Genomic DNA, 20210 nt, shown 5'->3' with positions numbered 1-20210 from the left:
CGCACAGTCGGTAAGAACTATATAAGAACAATCTGCTTGGCGTTATAAATGGCCTATCACCAAATCTTCCCTCACTAAACTTGAGGAATACTAATAACAAAGAAGATTTACAGATTAAATTATACCAGAAAGAAGGTAAACATATAAATTAGTTTGACCAGAAAAGGTAATTTTTTGTTCTGGAGATATTATTCACCTGCCCAACAGTGTCGTTCTTGAAAGACTATATCGAGACATCCAAACCCCTGCCTTTGCATATAGAGTTATATATAAATCTACAGGCTCCCGACATCATCACGAGCTCTTTCTCTTGAAACATTCAGTCTCATGTCCCCTCAAAACCAAAAATCCTTTCTTTAGCTAATGCAAACCTTCTTTCTATTTTCTTCTAAATGCACCAAAAACCAAAACTCAATAATCACCACCTTTCGACGTGCAAACAGCAAAATGGTCCAAATGTGTAAATTTTCCTAATTAATCCAACCACTTGGATCCCAGATCTACAAGGAAGCAATTACTCATTACACAGCAGCAAGCAGCCAGTTGAATGCTAAACCTTCCAATTATTTTTGAGGAGCAGCTCATCACCTCAAGCTACTCTGGACCTACAAGAAAGAAGGGGCAAGGGGAGTGGACAGAAGAATTGCTCAACCATGCCTTCCTCTATATGCAAACAAAAATGACCATGTGGTTAGTTTATCTACAGAAAACATTTACTCATACATCATCTTAGATAAAAAAATAACAAGGCGCATATACCTCAAAACTACATTACATACAACAATTTGCTTGGTTAATTGACCACAGAAGAATCCAACTTTTCCTAATTTTACAACCAACCCCAATATGCGAAAACAAGGAACAAAAAAAATCTAAAGTGTTCTCCAGTTTTTTAGGTTTCGGCAAGAACACTACATGTGCACAGAGGGAGAGGGGTGCAGGAAAAAGGAAAGATTCTCTAATGTAAGTTGAGGCAATGCCACCTTATAAAAGTAATCAAATAGTCAATAATCAGAAATGGAAGGAGAGAAAGAGCTGGTCAGCAGATACTTTGAAAGTCCAGGGCAGGGATTTCAATTCATTTGAATTTGAAGGGTGGCAGGAAGCATATAGCAATGTCCATTTGCAAGAAAGAGACGAAAATTCTCAATGTTTTAGTCAATGCAGCAACCCATCAAAGCAAAAGCAGACAAGTGTTAGTTAGCCAACTGGAGGTCAATCAAAGCGTAGGTAGGAGTAGGAAAGATGATTGCATCTCTGAGATACATAGAATAGTGCTCCTGAGTTTTGTTACAAACGCAGAGCTGGAGGTGATATTATCAGATTTTTGGTTATGTAACCAGGAAAAACAAGTAGAACTCTCAAATCATACTAAACCAAATACAGCTAAAGACTAAAATTGGTCATCACATGGCATGAGTATTTGATCTGCATCACCCCAAAACTGCCTGCTTTTCAACAATCTGTCACTCAATGACTAACCAACTCCAAATCACAACCAACCCAATGGAAAATCTCCGTCCGAAAGAAATATTTGAACTGTACAAAGAGTAGTGGTGTGGGGTTGTGGATAGTGTACAAAGCTGAATGCCAAATACAGAACATAAAATATGCCTAAAGAATAATGAATGTACCTGACAAATAGAATCCTATCCCTTGCTCGTCAACACCCGGTAGTTGAGGACAAGGTCTTCAGGTTTCTTCCATATATATGCACGGACAGTCGCTAAGCTCATATCAGGGGATAAAACCTGGTAAAAGTACAAAAATGAGTTCATTAACCAGGAACTAGAGTAAGAACCTACATATTAAAATCGACAATTATCTAGCCACATCCTCCAACATACACAGATTGTGTGCAGTTCTAATGCTAAAATTTGACATCCATACTTCCATACATCACGAAGAAATGGAATGAAAAAACAAACAGTGCTTGAAATTAAAGATTAACCAGCTATGCATCGCACACAACACAAACAGAAATCTAAACTTGCCTGGTTACTGCACAAGATCTCTATGGATGGTTTAAGCTTTTGCCAAGGCTTCAGCCCAGTCCGAAATATGCCATCTCCTCCATTAGCTGGGTGTGTCACCTGTCCACCAGACATTCCAGCAGCTCCATCTGAGTTTAGGCTATCCAGTGGCTTATCAAGAACCATCTTTTCTATAACATAGTTGACGACCTGACAAACAATTCAGTGCAACTTTGTCATATTCATCCTCTACAAAATGGAGGTTTTTCAGTAATAAATCTGTTTGTAAGAGCACCAATTCTCCATGATCACTGACGCTTAACATAAAACTGATAACGCAACCACCCCAACTAAATCAATAATTCAGGCAGAGAAAAGAAACACGATGAGTGTTTCTCGATGAAGTATATGTGGACCATGAAGGCCAATTAGTAGATGTGCAAGTTCTCAGCACTGGAAATATGTCTACAGGCATTCACAACGACAAACGATTGCTTGTAGAGATAATGTAATTTTTATTTATATTAAGATTAAAGCTTGTAGCCTGCTCACTGCAATTATTCAGCCACAAACATTAGGGCTATAGTTGAGGGATATTAAGTCATATCAGAACACACCATCTCCAACAGAAACAATTTCTTGATGAATAGGACTTTTTACAAGGAGACGAGTAATCCACCACCTGAAGCTCCATCACATGTCAAGTAATAAGTGAGTGATCATGTGGTCTACCATGAATGGTCTGAAGTATTTAGGCTATTTCTTAGATTTCCATTATGGCAAGGTTTGGACCACACCTATAACAATTGCATTAACAACCATATTCAAATTTGCTGAATAACCAGCAGATCAGTATTGTTTCATTAGAACAATAGGTTGTATAATCACACAACAAAATAGTTGTGCGGGAGTATGACTTCCATTATTATTGACAACGCTTCAAGGCAGATAATCCTCACCATTTTTCTCTCAAGAACACAGGTGTTACCAACCTATATAAATGCTTCAGATAGTTCATTGGCATATTCCTCCAGTATATCTTTTGAGTTTCTTTCAATTGAGACAAGGATCCTTCAGAAACAGCCTCTCTACCTCCACGAAGTAGGGTAAGGTCTGCATACGCTCAACTCTCCCTAGATCCCACTTGTAGGATTTCACTGGGTATGTTATTGTTATATCTTTGAGTTTCTTTACTATGTAAATGCATGGGACACAAGACATAATGGGTCAGGAAAAGAGAATCGTTCAAAACTTCAAGTATCCTGGTAATATGCATACAGCAAGTGACTTAGTAAACCAACAAAGGCCAATGTAGATCACCATAATACTGACTCCACCACAAGATTCAAGGAAAAGATGCTTACTTTGTGAATTCTTAATATGCGAGGCGCACTCAGCTTTCCCTGGGTAAGGATCTGAACAGTAGAACCCTCACATGGATGTAAGTAGAAGCTACATCTGCAAACCCATTAAGAAGAGGGGAGAAAATGGTCATGAAAAAGTGACTTTGCACATAAAGATGGAAGATCAAAACGTGTTTTGTAAGCATTGCTGCAACTCAAAGAGTTGATATAAATGTTAAGTGCCTCCAGAAAGACTTCCTTTTAATTCTTAACAAGTGCTCTGTAAGTTCAACATGCAAGTCGAGCACAATGAAGAAAGTAGAATACAGTTATATTGGAATATTACTTGGTATTTTCCCTGGGAGGCAACCGATTGTTCATCACACAATCCACTACCCACCATGGCATGTCCTTTTCATCTTCTGTTCCATCTAAGTCGGTGATCTTTTTCCTCCATGGACCACTTTGAGAACCCTCAGTAATAATTGATGGAGGGCATGCTGCTGAAAATTCAAAGGGAGGATATACTGCAGCATCATTGTCAGCACTACCGTCCACTTCAATTTTTGACGCGGTCAGATTCCTTGTAGGTACATCCTTTCCAGCTGGGGCTTCCCCATTGGCTAAAGCTTGAGATCCAAATCTCTGTTTTCTTTTGGCTAACCAATGAGCCAACAGCCCTTTAAGGGTTTCTCGTGCCAAATTAACCTAGTATCAAAAAGCCAATCACAATTTCAGTTCATCTCTTGCAGAAATACATAAATTTATCATGTGAATGATAAATCAGGAAGTTATTAAAAGAATTTAATTGATTAATTAATTAATAAGAAGAACCATTTCCAGGAATTGGGTGTGTCTTCAGTCTCCTTTTATATTACTACAAAGCACACCATCTGCTATAGTACAACTCCCAGAACTAGTTAAAAGATCACAACTGAAAAAGTCATGTCTGAGGACTGAGATACATTCTGCTAAACCATCCACGTACTTTCTTACAACAACAATAAGTATTATGCCTTATCCAAAACTATTTAGGTTGAATTTATCAATCTTCTATACCCACTCTGCTCCATTTGGACCCACTTCCTTCAAATACTAAATGATTTGTCTGGAGACAGATTAGGAATTCTCTACAATATGCTGATGACACATTAGTATTTTATGATGCAGAAAGTGAACAACTGAAACACTTAAGGGCTATTTTCATTATGTTTGAAGCAATATCTGGACTCCATATCAATTGGGGAAAGAGCTTTATTTATCCTGTGAATGAAGTACCACAGATCAGCCTCCTGGCAAACATTTTAGGTGGCAAGATAGGGGAACTCCCCACCACCTATCTTGGCATGCCTTTGGGAGCAAAGAGTAAATCTTTGAGCATCTGGAACTCTGTGGTAGAAAAATGTGAAAGGAAGTTGGTTAACTGGAAAAGTCAATACTTATCCTCGGGTGGTAGAGTCACACTTATCAACAGTGTTCTTGATGCCATGCCAACCTATATGATGTCCCTTTTTCCTATGCCTGGGAAGATCATTCAGAGGCTGGACACAATCAGAAGAAATTTTCTTTGGCAAGGCAATGGGGAAGGGGTCAAGAAATTTCACTTGGTCAAGTGGGATGCTGTTATTTCCAACAAAAAAGAGGGGAGGTCTGGGAATTAAGAATTTGAAAGCCCACAATAAGAGCCTTCTGTTAAAATGGCTCTGGAGACTAGCAACAGATTATCAGAGCTTATGGAAGGACACTATCTTTGCCAGATATGGAAAGGAAGGATCATGGACTACTAAGGAGGTCAATACTCCTTATGGTGTGGGTCTATGGAGAACTATTAGAAATCAGTGGCCAAGAATTTGGAACAACTCTGTGATTAATGTGGGAAATGGGAGGAAAACTTTGTTCTGGAATGATACATGGATGGGACAAACACCTTTGAGACAGCAGTTCCCAGACATTTATATCCTCAATCAGCAGAAAATGGCTACAATTGTAGAAGTCAGAAATGAACAAGGATGGAACCTGATTTTTAGAAGGTTCCTCAATGACTGGGAAGTGGAGAGAATGACTCAGTTCTATAATACCTTGGAACAAGCCAAGAACCTCACTTGTGAGGAAGACAAATTGACATGGAAGCTGGAGAAAGATGGCAAGTTCAAGGTGAAATCAGCCTACAAATTACTAGACACTTCAACTGAAACAAAGGAGTTGTGGCCTTGGAAGATGATCTGGAAAGGGAAAATACCACATAAGGTGGCTTACTTCACATGGCTTGTTGCAAGACAATCTGTTCTGACTCAGGATAACTTAATGAAAAGAGGAAAGGACTTATGCTCCAGATGTTTTTTGTGTGAATCTGAGACAGAGACAATAAATCATCTTTTTTTGCATTGTAAAGTGACTGAGAAGCTATGGAAGTATTTCATTAACCGAAGAGGTATCACATGGACCATGCCTAGAAATACTGCAGAAGTCCTAGCATGTTGGAATAGAGATGGAAGTCAGTCAGGACACAAGGAGAGATGGAAGATTGTCCCTGCCTGCATCTGGTGGACAATATGGAGTGAGAGAAATCAGAGATGTTTTGAGAACAAGAGCATCCCTTTCCAAAGCATTAAAATGAATTGTTTAGCGACCTTTTACTTTTGGTGTATCCATTCTATTCCCAAGGACCCGGGGGACATCACCCTATTCTTAGATAGTTTATGAGGGAGATAGGTGCTTAGTTTCTTTTTGGTAAACCCTCTATACTTTTGATGTAATTACTACAGGAGTTCACTATTGGTGTACTTCTATGTTTATAATACCAGTTAACTTTCTCAAAAAAAGATTAGGAATTCTCTGAAACTATATATTCCCTAATTCTCACATTTGTCCCCCCCAATCACATGTAACTTGCTGACAAAACTAATAGGAGTCCTAGAAAACACCGGAACTAGTTCCGGTAAAACTATTTTTTCTGGCTTTCAATCTTGAAAAAAAAAACTAAGAAAAACAGAGGCCAAGAGACTATAATTCAAGAATAGGAAGGCAGTAACGGGAATAAATGAAGATGGATTTAGGAACCAAGCAGACAATTGAAGATACAACAACCCTTGTAATACCTTGTCATCTTCAGGCTTCCCTGGAATGTGGAGATCAGCAGAGTACATCTCAGCAGAAAAGCATTGTGGCGTATCCAGATGTACAGCCAAGCTTCCAAGCCTAGTGTCCACAGTGAACCATGCAGGGATGCTCACCTGAAGAGGCAAATCATATCAGAAGAAAAATTATATGTGAAAGTTGGATAATTCTACAAAGATATTTACCATCTCAAAAAGTTCTTCTTTCTTCTTCTCAAATGAAACCTACATTTGGACAAAAATACGGTGAAAAGAAGTTAAAAGGACACAATAAGAAAAAAAAGTTAAGAGGCAGAAGGCAACAGTTGTCATAATTCAAAGAAAATTAAACAAAAGAGTTTGCTCAAAACAGGCCATTGTAACGTAGCATGCCACTTGAAACATTACAATCTAACCTCTCCATAGTTGTGAATCACAGTGCCTCTAGTGATCTCCCACAACTTCACTGTACCAGCAGTATCCTTTAAAGACAAAAGCCATTATCAGGTTACAAAATCATATTTTTAAAAGACAGTTTAACCTCATTAAGAACAATAAAGCCATAAGCCACATGGGTATAAATGCAAAACAAACTTACCTTAGTCAGTACATGTTTTCTGTTGTTCAAAATCTCATGCTGCACTATTCCTGGAGTTCCAGGAATGCTAAGAGATGGTTCTTTATAAACAGGAACCTACATTATTGATCAATTGTGAGTTTTTCAATATTTAAAGATGTAAGCGGAAGTAAGAGATGATAATTTAAATTGGAAGGGGCAGATATATTCCTATCATATTACTGCAATGTTAGTAAAAGATACCAACCAAGAAACTTATAGGTCACAGAAGAAGGTTTGGAACTCTAGGGTACAAAGTAATGTGCTTTACATGGCTAGTTATCGAAGAAGCTTGGCTAACTCAACACAACTTGCAAAAGAGGGGCACACAACTAGCCAGCAAATGCTTTCTATGTGGAGGAGAATCTGAATCAAAACATCTTTTTTTGCATTGTCCTTCAAATACTGCTTATAAGTAATCCTAAAAAGGGAAAGAAAGTAATTCCAATTCCAAATTACACAATCTTAAGGATTCAAAACATTTCCCATTATTGATGTCCGCACAAGAAGCAATTGAAAGCAAACAAGAATAAAGTACAATCATATGGCCACATAAAGGATTAAAAGATTTTGACCAAAAAAAACGATGATCATGGAGAGCTCACAAAAAATAACCAGTCCTAATTCACTCCTCTTCAATAAGTTCCCGAACAGAGCCTTCCATATTGCAACCTATGTTAGCACGTCAATAACCACTTGAATTTGATAAGACTTTCTTCTAACTCTGTTGGTTAAGTTAAGACCCGGAAAATTTAAAGTAGAAAGAATATAAAAAGAGTACATATTTTATGTGGAAACATAGTGAACTCCGCATGAAACAATAAAACCTGATAAAAACTCAAAATTGAGACATATCCTTCATGTGCTCACTCGTTAAACAAAACCAGTTTCCAGTTCTGATTAGCAGCCCATCTTTAAAATGCATCCTTTTTTAAGAAGAATCCAGAAATAGCAGCTATGTTGGAACCCCATACATCAATTAGAAATATGTTCCAATAATCTTAGCGATAACATCAACAAAGGATATAAAGGGGTGACAGGGAGTTGCTCAGATGGTCAGGGACCCCTCAGCTTCAACCCTAAGTTTGTGGGTTCGAGTCACCAAGGGAGCAAAAAGGGTGGGAGATCTAGGGAGGGGTTTAAAAAAAAAAAGATTTTGAAGGGGTTGAAACTCACAGGTGTAGATCCTTCTAGAGAAACCCTTGCCCGGGAAAAGGACAAGTTTCCAGCCAAGAATGAGCCCCCTCTTTGGAAAACTTTCTGGGGATTACGCACTTCTGCAGCCCACCTATGTACAGATGAATCAGTTGTGGCCACCCAAATGCCATCATCATGCAATGCTAACTGCAAAATGGGGTGTTCCTTTGTGCACATCAATACACTCTCCCTTGTTGCCAAATCTGTCAAGTATAACTGCAAGTGCAAGCAAAATTTAGTAAGGAAACAATGACTGAGAGAATAGAAATCTGCGGATGGGGGTAAGAGAGAGAGAGAGAGAACTATATTGGATAAGTTGTATTAAGCTCACTTACAGATAGGTCTCTTCCACCACTATAAACATGACTAAACGTAGGAGTGCTAGCAAGTGACCATACAGAATCCGTATGCACAGCATAAGAATGCACACAACGCTGCTGACCTAGATCCCATAGTCTGAAATGTTGGAAGTATAGTTTTTTGTTATAAACCAAATGTTGGAGGTAAAGTGAAGTTTCTAATCAGATGAAAAAAGACCAAACAAGTGTGACCACAAGATGTTATTTGGAGAAAATGTATAACTGGTTATCATAAAACAATGCAAACAGTGGAACCAAGCTGTTTAAAAAACTGACATGAACTTGATAGAATCTAATGATTCAACCCCAAACCAACTACCACACCAAGGAAGTCGGTGTCTGTGGAAACTAAGAAATGGAATTATCAATACTTACCTAATCATGGAATCAGAGGATCCAGATATGCAGAACCTACAAAAATGGAGGATTGGACCGTTATTCAAAAGAATCATAAAAGTGGAGGATAATACCATTATTCAAAAGAATTCAATAAGTTACACTAACCATACACTGAAGGCATTAAAGACCCCCCCCCCCAACCAGTATAGGAACAGAACATCTAGATATGGATACAAAAGTATTTATCTACAGTTGCATAGATCATCGACCAATAATGTAACTAGTTTTCTGTTCTCAGGTTTTCAACTAACTTACTGAACTGATGCTAGGTTAAACTATCTATTATAATCAGTAGTGTGGGCTTGTGACCCAAGAAAAGGCATTGAAGTGATGGGACAAAATAAATTACTCTGCTAAAAAAATTAATGTTTTCACTCGTGCAGTATCCTTGGGATTTTGCCCCTTATCGCTTTATGCCTCAGAGAATTCACCAAGAATGCCCTAAATGCACCTTGTATGTGCTTTCACTTAGATTGTCCATCCTATATGCCTTAGAAAAACTTATTTTAAATTTTATTTCAAGTATTTGATTATAAGTTACATAGTATCTTGCTTTATGATTAACGATTTGTGATTATTATGTGCATATATTTATTATGCCTAGACAATTAAATCAGCTGCTGCACATTTTTTTCTTTTGAAGTACAAAATTTTCTATATTCTATCTATGTACTTAAATGTTATATTTATTTTTAACATATTTTAATTTTTAAATACTAAAACTGTGTGGGGATGATACCCTACCCATGATAGGTAAAACATCCTCCACCTTTTCAAAACGTTTATGATAATCTGTCTTCAGCAATGCTTAACCAAAGTTTATTAGTTTCAGATCGGCTGGAAGCAATGACATTTTAGATGAACAAAGAAGGTGAACTTGAGATAATAACCTAGTCAAAATGCCTTCATAGCATCATTGTTTATTCAACATACCTGCCAGTGGAGTCTATCAGAAGAGCCCTAATATTATCTGTATGACCTTTAAGCTTCATGGTCTTGGAACCAGTTCTTGGGTCCCAAACGCGCACAACCTAGAAGAAAATCAGAACATAGTCATTCAAAGTTTCTTTGCTAGTAGGCTAACTTGCGTATCAAAATAATCCAAACTAACCTAACAAACAGAATTATACCTTCTCAGTACCACCAGAAACAAGAAGGGATCCACTCTCATTCATTGCCAATGCATATACTGACTCCTTATGGCCTTTTGCAGTCACAGGAATATATGCTTGAGAGTGGGTCTGCAAGGAAATGTTATTGCCCGAACTGATAGGACGGATGCTTGTCATGGGCAATGAACTTCCTGAACCATTGACACCATTTGAACAGTCTTCTTCAGTGGCATCACCGGACTTAGATGTCGGAGTAAGCGCAGCTTCAAGATCCCATATGAAAACCTCACCACCAAGACCAGCAGATGCAATAACATTGCTCTGTCATTATGGTAACAACAAAATCAGAAAAAAAAAAAGGCAATTACACTCCCATTAAAGCCAAAAGACTCAACCACAATTTAAGCCATAAGTTTGACTCATCAAACGATTTAAAAGTACTAAAAGCTTTTGCAGAGAAGTGATACATTTTTTTCTGCTGAAGCAAGGCTGGTGACATAATCGGAGTGCTGCCGGAGTGTCTTAATACAAGATCCCTCAGATAAGCCATTCCACACCTAATGATCCACACAAGTTTTTCCAAATTACTTCTATACAGAAACTGTAAAAGTTGCACTTTATACAATAAAAGATTCAGAAGAGAAGTAAAACCTTGACAGTGGTGTCTGAGGAGCATGATACTAATGTGTTACTACCTGTAAGAACTGCATCATTAACCTGCAGAATGATTGAGCCCCAAAAACAATTCAACGCTAGTGATATTCATAATAGACGTAATATAAAGGGTATAGTTGCATCACCAAGTATTAATTTAAGCATTAAAAGGACGACCCAACAACACATCCTGGTATGTACACCAGGTTGGAACTAATTTAAGCATTTAAAGGACAAGTCAACAACACATCCTGGTAATGTACACCAGGTTGGAGAGTTCTCATCTAAACCATAGAATTCCATACCAAAATAGAGCAACTGCAGACACTAGGAACTAATACTTGTTGACCTTACCTAAAGAAGAATAAATCTGGCGAATACAAATATTCTTTCTTGAGTAAATATATTAGAAAGCTGAATTTAATTGGGCTTCAGCGGGAGCCTACAGAAATACAATTAGCAAGGCAGACAGGAGCAGTACCCAATCGACATGTGACTCAAATGTGGCAGAGCAGGTGGCACCATCTTCAGCCAATGCCCATCTCTTTAATGTGCCATCTCTACTCCCAGTAAATAGGTATTCACATCCATCGGTTGCTGGTGACTTCAATACAGCCAAAGAATTTACACCTGCACAATGCTGTAAAGAGAAAAATGTAATGAACCAAGGGTTAGAGATCATTTAGCAGAGACGCAAAAACAGAGTAACTGAACGGAATTTGTTGAATTGCAAATAAATAAAAGGTATATGTTAAAAACTGATGCAGTTTCCTAATATATACTATTATGGTGTACTAACAAGAAATAAAAAAGGAAGGTGAAAAATCTTCAAGATAACCACCTTAGAATATAACTTAAATTAAATTAAGATAAATTTACATCAAGAAGTTCAATTATTTCTTGGTTGCCAGAAAAGGAGGTGAGAAGAATGCCGTCAATAACAATTTATAGTAACAAACAACAAAAGGTAGAGAGAGAAAATGGAATCAGGAGATGTACATTATAATAATAACCTTACAAGGATTTAGAAATAAAAAGGGAAAAATATTAATGACTCAATCACAGGAATTAAGCTGGAGTTGTGCATAAAAACTTTTGAGCCTAAAAACAGAACAAAAGGTAAGCTAATGCTACATTGCTTTGAATGGTAAATGGGAATGAACCTGCAATTTGCGACCTAACAAAAAATGTTATACACTACATAGGTTTCCTCATATCACGAGACAAAATATTTTAGAAACCTTGTTGAAGTATTATTTTTTGATAACTAATTTTTCCAAAAAATAAAATTATTATTACTATGTTATACTCCCTTTGTTCTCCCTCCGTTTTAATTTATGTGACACTTTTTCCTTTTTGGTCAATTCTAAAAAGAATAACATCTTTCTATATTAGTAATAATTTAACTTTAAACTTCTCTAAAGTTACCAGTTTCAAAAAAAATAAAAATAAATCTCATTTTACCCTTAATGAGATGATTTATAACCACAAAAATTGTGGCTTATTTTAGACCACAAGCTTCAAAAATGTTTCTTTTGTCTTAAATTCCATGCCTTGGGACGGAGGGAGTAACTTCTTTTGATGAAGTAACAATTTTTTGTTTATGGAGGGGCAAAATACCAGTATACAAAAAGTAAAAAAACGTACAAGAAGATATGATTTTCTACAAAGATACCAACTCTACCATATGTATAGGAATCTCATGGGTGCACCAAAAAGAGATAAGGGAAACATAGCTACTCCTCAAGTGTACATTCTTCTATTTCTCTCTCCAATTACTACATTATAACTTGTAATATTAAAGACTTAAAGTAGTAAAACAATAAGACATCGTGGGAATCACATATTCACTTTACCTGTGTCCGATAGAGACAAAAGCCACAACAAAATTGTAAGAGAAAGGATGTCCTGCACTAGAAGGCTAGAAAGGATGAGATGTCTACAGAGAATTCATGCTACAATGTACTTATGGCTACTGGGAGTAGAAGTGGACAGTGGCCAAGATGATTTGGAAATAAAAAACAGACTAAAGTAGCTTGCTTTGGATGGACAACAACTAAAGAACCTTGTTGACTCAAGATAACCTCCATATAAGAGAAAATTGATTATATTATGTGACAGATCACAGAAGATGAATGTGAGAATAGGCACCTGAATCCCCTAATCATCTCCGCTGCACTATGACAAAACATCAGATGTAGTGTTTCTATCTCAAACTGTTTGGAGTACATTGGGTGATGACAGAGACACTGAAGAAGAATTTACTCAGCTGGGAAAGAGTTAATACAGAGATAAAATAGCTCAAAGCTTTCTGGAGAACAGAGTCAATGGGCATACTCTGATAAGTTTGGTTGGAAAGCAACCACAGATGCTTTAAGAGCAAATATATATAATTATTTTTTATATGGTAATATAAGCAAATGTTATACTTTATGCTCCCTGCATAGCTAAGGGAAAGCTTTTGTTTCAGGATATATCACCATGTAAATCAGCTCCAAGAATAATTATCGATCAGGTGACCTATGCCGGACATTCAACAAACCATCTCAGGCAACATGATCTCACTTCATCCTCTTTATGTGCTAATTTAACCTCTGTGACATGTGGTCTCTAATCTTGTCCAACCTTGTATGACTGCACATCTATCTTAACAATCACATCTCTACAACATTAAATCTCCTATAGTATTGCTACTCTTACAACTATTCTAAGAACTTGGTTTTCACTTTAAAAGGTAACTTTCTTTTTCTTTTTGTTTGATGACAAGGGAAACCCGCAGCCGCTACCCTTTGGGTGCGCACAGGGTAAAACCCCCGCTCCTATGCAATAGCTCACAAACCACATAGGAGAGGTAACCCGCACTAGGCAAGCCCGGTGCGACGAGCTTGACCCAGAAGGCAAACCCCTTGCTTTCGCTGGCAAGGGGTTTCGAACTTGAGACCTCCAACATGGCAGTCCCAAACCCAAACCACTGGGCCACCCCGAAGGGTCTTTAAAAGGTAACTTTCTTCACATAGCATTCCCATGAAACCCCTCTATTTCAACCACCTATATAAAATATGCACCAAATCTTCAAGAGTAAACCCAAATATTTAAATTTATTTGTCGTTAGGCACTACAATCCCATCTACTCACATTTCACCTTCATTTTTCGTGAGGGCTGCATGTGCAACGCATACTCTAGTCCTACTTCTAATTATCGTAAAACCCTTGCTCTTGGGGGAGCTTCTTCATATCTGTATTTCTTTTTTATGAAGAACGTTTTCGTAGTTGTATCTTTTGGTTGATTCCCTCACAAATTTCATAAATTAACAAAACATCATTGGATGCACCATAGGACCTCATCCTATGCATATTATTGCTTACTCAAAACTAATTGGGTAAATTCCTTTTGGGTATCCTTATATGTTCTTACACTTGCAATTGTTCCTTCATACATACTATTTATTACATCAACATGTTTATATGAATTCATTACTTTTCAAGCACCAACCAAAAGATTTTTTTTGGCACTCTATCATATTTATCATAAGCAAAGGAATATTATATGGACATATATCTAGGCTTTCACTTTTCTTGGCACTCGATCATATGCTTTGTCATAAGCAAATGAATATTATATGGACATTAATCTAGACTTTCTTACAAATTTCTATCGATCTTCTTAACTTAAACTATATCCTTTTCATAGATCCACTAGGCAGAAGTTTAAATTCGTTCCTATCATCCTTGCAATGTCCCCAACTTTATACTCTGTATTTTCTTTTCCAATGTTACTTGTTAAAGTGCTTTTGATTTAGGATTGAAATAACCGGAGTAGTGCAGAGGCCAGGAGTGCACATAACTGAGACCTTTACAAACATGCAGTGGAAGGATGAACAATCAGGAATACAATTTATTTTGTTATCAGTACATAAATTCTAACAAGAAGTAGGGCAAGAAATATAGTGTCGGAAGAGAAAGCAAAGGGTGAAATGTAAGCCTCACGCCAGTTGTTCTTGAGGGGCATCCTAAAGAAAAAATGCAACAAAACATCTAAAGGGTCAAGAGGAATTTCTTTTACTGGTAGAGCAAAACAGAGGGAGCACAAATAGTGAAAAACTTCAATTCAAGGGGGGAAAAAGCCACAACTTACCTGATCATTTTTTTGATGAAGGGAGTTATCATTAAAAAAGCATCCACTGGATGCACAGATTACAAAAGGAGAGAATTGTCAGTCCGGAACACAACTGACTTTAACTTACTTTGTACTTATTAACCTTGCCCAAACATACCATTAGATACAAAATACACATCTAGTGAAGTCCAATATCAAACTCTGCCATATAAGTGAAGTTTAAATTTGAGAAAGCAAGCCTAATTCAGAAGACTTGTAAAGAGCAGCATAAATTTCAAGACCACCAACAAGGTCTGAAAACACTACTTATTAGTACTTCTTTAACTTAAGCTAAACGTGACCTCGCTTCACAAGTTTCCGCTTCTTTCTATTAAAATAAATTAATCTTATGCACTTTCTCTTCTTTTCTAAAAATGGCTTCTTAGTGTTGTAATTATTTTTCCATGATTACTGTGAAACAAGCAATTAGTTCTTTGAGGACAGTATTTTTGGCACATGATATTTCAACAAAATTATTCTCTTTGCTACTGTCACGCTCATCATATTCAGAGCAACAAAAGATCCACAGAGTTGAGGAAATAACTCAGGGATGCGTTCAGAAAAGTCTATAGGAAACAACACTCAGACTTCAAAGAGAAAAGTAGCTGAATGTAACAAATATCACATGGTGCTGCTTGAACCAAAAAAAAAAAAAAAGCAATCATAATTTCCACTCAGCTAGGTTCAGCAATCTGTATATTGAGAACAGATAACAAAAGGTAATGCACGTATAAAGAGAGGAACAAAAGTAAGGCAACAGGGGGAAGAATACACTAAGGTGAGCCATCAATGACAGTTTAAAGTTCATCACACTAGTTTATACACAAAAGAGTACAGCTTTCCAGAAGTCACACCTTAGTGTCATCTGCATCATTCAAAACATAAGTCAACCTCTTCTCCTTCCTAGGCCGAACCGAATTGGACGTGTTCCCTGCACTTGCTACACGGTGCATTGCAGAAATCCCTAACCAAGAAAAATGTGGACACATCAATATTCAGTTTGAGTGGGAGAAATCTCCAATCACTCTCAAACCCATAAAGGAAATCTTTAATTCAGACAGTACAAATATCCAAGATTCTCATCAAGAACTAACCAACAACTCACAACAACTCTATTCTGAGCAGATTCTAGCCTTAGCATTTAAGCTCAACCTCAACTTCTTTCAACTCCATGAAAAAAAAAACTTCTATCAGTTTCCATAAACACCCATAACAAAACCAAAAAAAAAAAATCACCATGAACTAACTCACAACTCATTACAAAGAAAACCCAATTCAAGAAACATCACGATCAACCAAGAAAACAATAGTTTACTGAATATGAAATAGAACATAATCGGATCAAATAACAGGAAATTTTCCATTTATAGACAAGTCAAAGACTAAAAAATCAAATGTAAAAAATAATCTAATTTCAGATACCAAAAAAAGAAAAACGTGTTGGCCACTATTCGATTTGGTTTAAAAAGCCAAATAGGCGAAGATTATAGGAATAGAATATCAACCTACTTCATTAAAATCTGCAGAAAAAACTGAAGGTTTCCGTGAGAAAAACCAACCCTTATTTTCGCTTCAATTGGGTTTATAGGATTTCAATTAGCGATTACCCTTCTTCTGCTCGCTGTAGAGATTCTTGAGAGTGAAAGAAGACTATAAGTATCGGTGTAAAACCGTAGTCTCTATCGAGTTCGCGAGAGAGAAAGAGAGGTGTTTGTTTGGTGTTTTTCAATGCTTTGGGATGAACTGATCGAGTTTCCTTTGGAGCTTCCTATTTCTTTTTTTTCCTTTCTATATCCTAACAAAACACAACTCTTATTTATGGGTGCCTTCGATAAGAAAGAAAATGTTTTTTCGAGAAAAATGTTTTTACGATTTTATTTATTAATTGATAAAATAAGTCGAATGTATTATCTTATAAATATTTTATGTAAAATCTAGATAAGTATTGTTAGGGTAGGGTGTTGACATAGGGAGCTAGAGGTGTGAGTAGGGGCATAACCACGTTAGATCAGTGGTGGACTTAAGATTATCATTAAAAGAGGTTAATATCCGAAAAAATGTAAATACATAAAGTAGTTGAATGGTTTTAATATCAACTATATATATATAAAAAATTTAACCATATATGACTAGTGTAATTTATTTTTTATGACCACAATATTTGTGCTAGTTTCTGCGCACCTTGACTAATTTCACGTGGTATATGTCATCTTCCACCAACAATAAGTACTAGCCACTAGGTTACTATGTCCATCAAAGCTAGAACAGATAGAAGAATCACTTAGTATTTTTTGTCTCCGCTGAATTTTAAACCTGAGAACTTAGAAGTCCCAACCACTTCATTGACCACTAGGGTAAGGCTGGGCACCGGAACGGGTTGTACCGATACCGTTTCGGTCCGGTAGTATTCGGGATGGGATGGGATACATTGAACCGGTACACGGAACGGAACGGTATCATGATTTTATACTGGTACCGGTTCATTCCGGTCCGGTCCGGTCCGATCCCAGTAAATCATTTTTAATTCAAATAAAAAATAATATTTTTGTCATTATTTACTTTTATTAGCATTTCTTTTTTGTTTATTTGAATTTTTTAAACTACAAAATTAAGTTATTTAACTTACAAGTTATAAGTATAACTTAATAACTTATAAACTTCAAAAGATTCAAATCTTTAAAACTTATAACATAAATACATAAGCTCAAAAACTTAAAAAAAAAACTTTATTAAACAAAACTTACAAACTTATAAATTAAAAAAAATATCTTTAAAATAAACTTAAGTAAAATTATTAAAAAATTTAAAACTTAAATACTATAAACTAATATAACTTAGAAAAATAAAAAAAACATTCGTATTTTCGTAATTCAAAATAACTCAAAAAAAATAATTATTTTTTGAAATAGCTATATGTGCCGTCCCGTTTATCCCATCCCGTTCCGTTCCGGTCCATTCCGGTCCGTCCCGGTTCTATCCCAGTATATAGTGGGACAGGACGGAACTGAGCCTCCATCCCGGTAGTTTCGGTCCGATTCATCCCGATACCGGTCAACAACCCAGTCAAACCATCCCGTTCCGGTCCGGTATCGATTCATTCCGGTCCGATGCCCAGCCTTACACTAGGGTACATTTCATTAAACCAATAGTGTAATTTATTGTCGAATGGGGTTGGATAAATCCATAACCCTAAGTTGGCATCCTCTATATTGAACAAATGCTCATTTGAATCTTATTTGGCAAAATAAAATTACAGATAATATATATTGAATCACTTTGACTTTGTTTGCTTGTTTGTTTCATTTTTCATAATTTTTCAGTTTGTAGTAAAAGAATTTAACTCTGCTTGATATGGGTGATAGCCTATTGGGATGAAGTTATGGGGTAAGGTGTGTTGGAAGGTGAATATTAGAAGACTAGTATCGAGAGTTATTTATGAAATTTTTTACCCTACTTTTGCTATGTAAGGAATTTTATTTGATTTTAATAATATTTACATTCTCAAAGAAAATATTTTGATCAATTAAAAATTGAATTTTAGAAAATACATATTGAGAAATATTCCTTTGTACCAAACACCCCCTTAGTTTTGGGTCATTTGACCACTTATTATTTTGAGACCATTGGAGTATGTAACATTATTCTTTCAACTTTAGAGGGGGCACCACAACGAGTGTCGTGTTCAAGATTTTTTTTTATAGTTTTAGTGACTCTTGGATATTAAATTCAAATGATAAGAGGATAATATCAATTATAGTTTTCTTTAATATAACCATTTGACTTTAAAAAGAGGTTGCTATTATTATTATTTAAACAAGAAACTAAACAATTTGAATCAAGATATTTAAATGATTTTACAATTAGGCCAATTCATGTATCCTATAATAAATAAAGGGCGAAAATCATTTACGATTACTTTAAAAAATTAACTTTTCTCTCCATTTTGAATAGTAGATATTATCCCATGTTTCTCATAATTGTCTTTTTTTAATGTATGTTTCACTATTGCATTATCAACCTTTATATTTATCTATATATTTTTTTAATCTATGTAACAATTTTTTTTTAGAAACCAAATATTATTTTTGAGACAAGAAAGAAATGTAAAAATATCGATCAAGTATGTAAGCTATAATGTTTTATAATGAAATAAATTAAAAATATATATATTAATAATGATGAAAACTTTAATGCAATAACTTTATAAATATATTTCAATGTATGTAGTATAAAAATAATTAATAGAGAGGGAGGTATATTCTATTAGACTCTTGAAAGAATTAATTTATAATTGTAAACATAAATAAATTTTAATATAGAAAAAACATTCCATTAATGATACATAAAAATTTATTTATCTCTATATATATCGAGGTGACATAAAACAATAGAACAACTAAAACTTTTTATATATATATATATATAATCATAAACAATAGCATCAGATTTTGCAATTCATTCATAAAAGGGTTAAAACGATATTTTTGTATATGAAGGATTGAAAATGTCAAAAATAAAATATATATTATATAAAACAAGGGGAGATAATATCTATTTTTCGAACTTGTGGGAGGAGAGGGTGTTGATTTTTAAACTATTGTTGAAAGATATAAATGATTTTCACCCTAAAATAAAGGCATAATACATATATTGGCCCCTAAACTTGGCTTCAAATTTTAACTTTGACCTCCAACTTTCATAATGCACAAATAGGCACTTTAACTATCCTACCTTTAAATAAATAAACACGCGATTTTTGGAACCAAAAGCGTGAAGTGCAAACGCTGCCACGTGTATTAGTGACCCACTCAATGGCTGCCAACTATTCAATGCATATGGGCCCGTTTTCCTGTCTATTTGACACCTTTTCAAATAATTTCTCTTTATTTTTGCCTCACAACTTCTTCCTTCACTTTCATTTTGTGGTAAATTAATATTTGAAAATGTCAATTATTCAATTTATAATTTATTTGTCTTATTTCTTTTTTTAATTTATGTGTATTCAAAGATTACATTTAAGATACTATAAATTATTAGACTTAATATTTAAAAAAAATTATTACAAATTTGAAAATTACGTAATATACACTATTAATTACAATAATTACTAATTTAAAATATTTTTTCAATCTAATAAGAGCCTACAAACACACTATACGTTATATTTAAAAGTACTATAAATCATAATTAAAATATATTTTTTTTAGAAAATTTTTTGTTGACTCTTGAAATTCTATTGGTGACACATGAATTTAAATAGATGGAACAATATATATTATTGAAAGTTAACAATACTATAAGTTATT

The 20210-nt window shown here is 35.4% G+C and overlaps 1 protein-coding gene across 5 annotated transcripts; it reads right to left on the bottom strand.

The window, feature by feature from the left end:
- Nucleotides 1-2: 2 nt before the first annotated feature.
- Nucleotides 3-16820, bottom strand: LOC125815214 (uncharacterized). 5 transcript variants are annotated; one of them, XM_049494628.1, is made up of 19 exons: nt 16410-16820; nt 15759-15868; nt 11230-11388; nt 10746-10811; nt 10562-10651; nt 10113-10415; nt 9916-10013; nt 8959-8994; nt 8560-8680; nt 8204-8440; nt 7010-7105; nt 6828-6893; nt 6619-6657; nt 6415-6549; nt 3663-4024; nt 3338-3431; nt 1995-2183; nt 1635-1751; nt 3-605 (listed from the first exon to the last, which is right to left on the bottom strand). In XM_049494628.1, the coding sequence occupies exons 2-18, from the start codon at nt 15855-15857 to the stop codon at nt 1650-1652; spliced, it is 2292 nt and encodes a 763-aa protein (XP_049350585.1). In that variant the 5' UTR covers nt 15858-15868; nt 16410-16820; the 3' UTR covers nt 3-605; nt 1635-1649. The 5 variants fall into 5 exon arrangements, with proteins under 5 accessions (XP_049350585.1, XP_049350587.1, XP_049350588.1 ...); XM_049494630.1 differs by having other exon boundaries at nt 16414-16801; XM_049494631.1 differs by having other exon boundaries at nt 16464-16801.
- Nucleotides 16821-20210: the final 3390 nt, after the last annotated feature.

This window comes from Solanum verrucosum, unplaced genomic scaffold (assembly GCF_900185275.1).
Source record: "Solanum verrucosum unplaced genomic scaffold, falcon-dt-bn FXZP01000261.1, whole genome shotgun sequence".
Classification (NCBI taxonomy): domain Eukaryota; kingdom Viridiplantae; phylum Streptophyta; class Magnoliopsida; order Solanales; family Solanaceae; genus Solanum; species Solanum verrucosum.
This window is presented reverse-complemented; position numbering and strand designations above follow the sequence as displayed.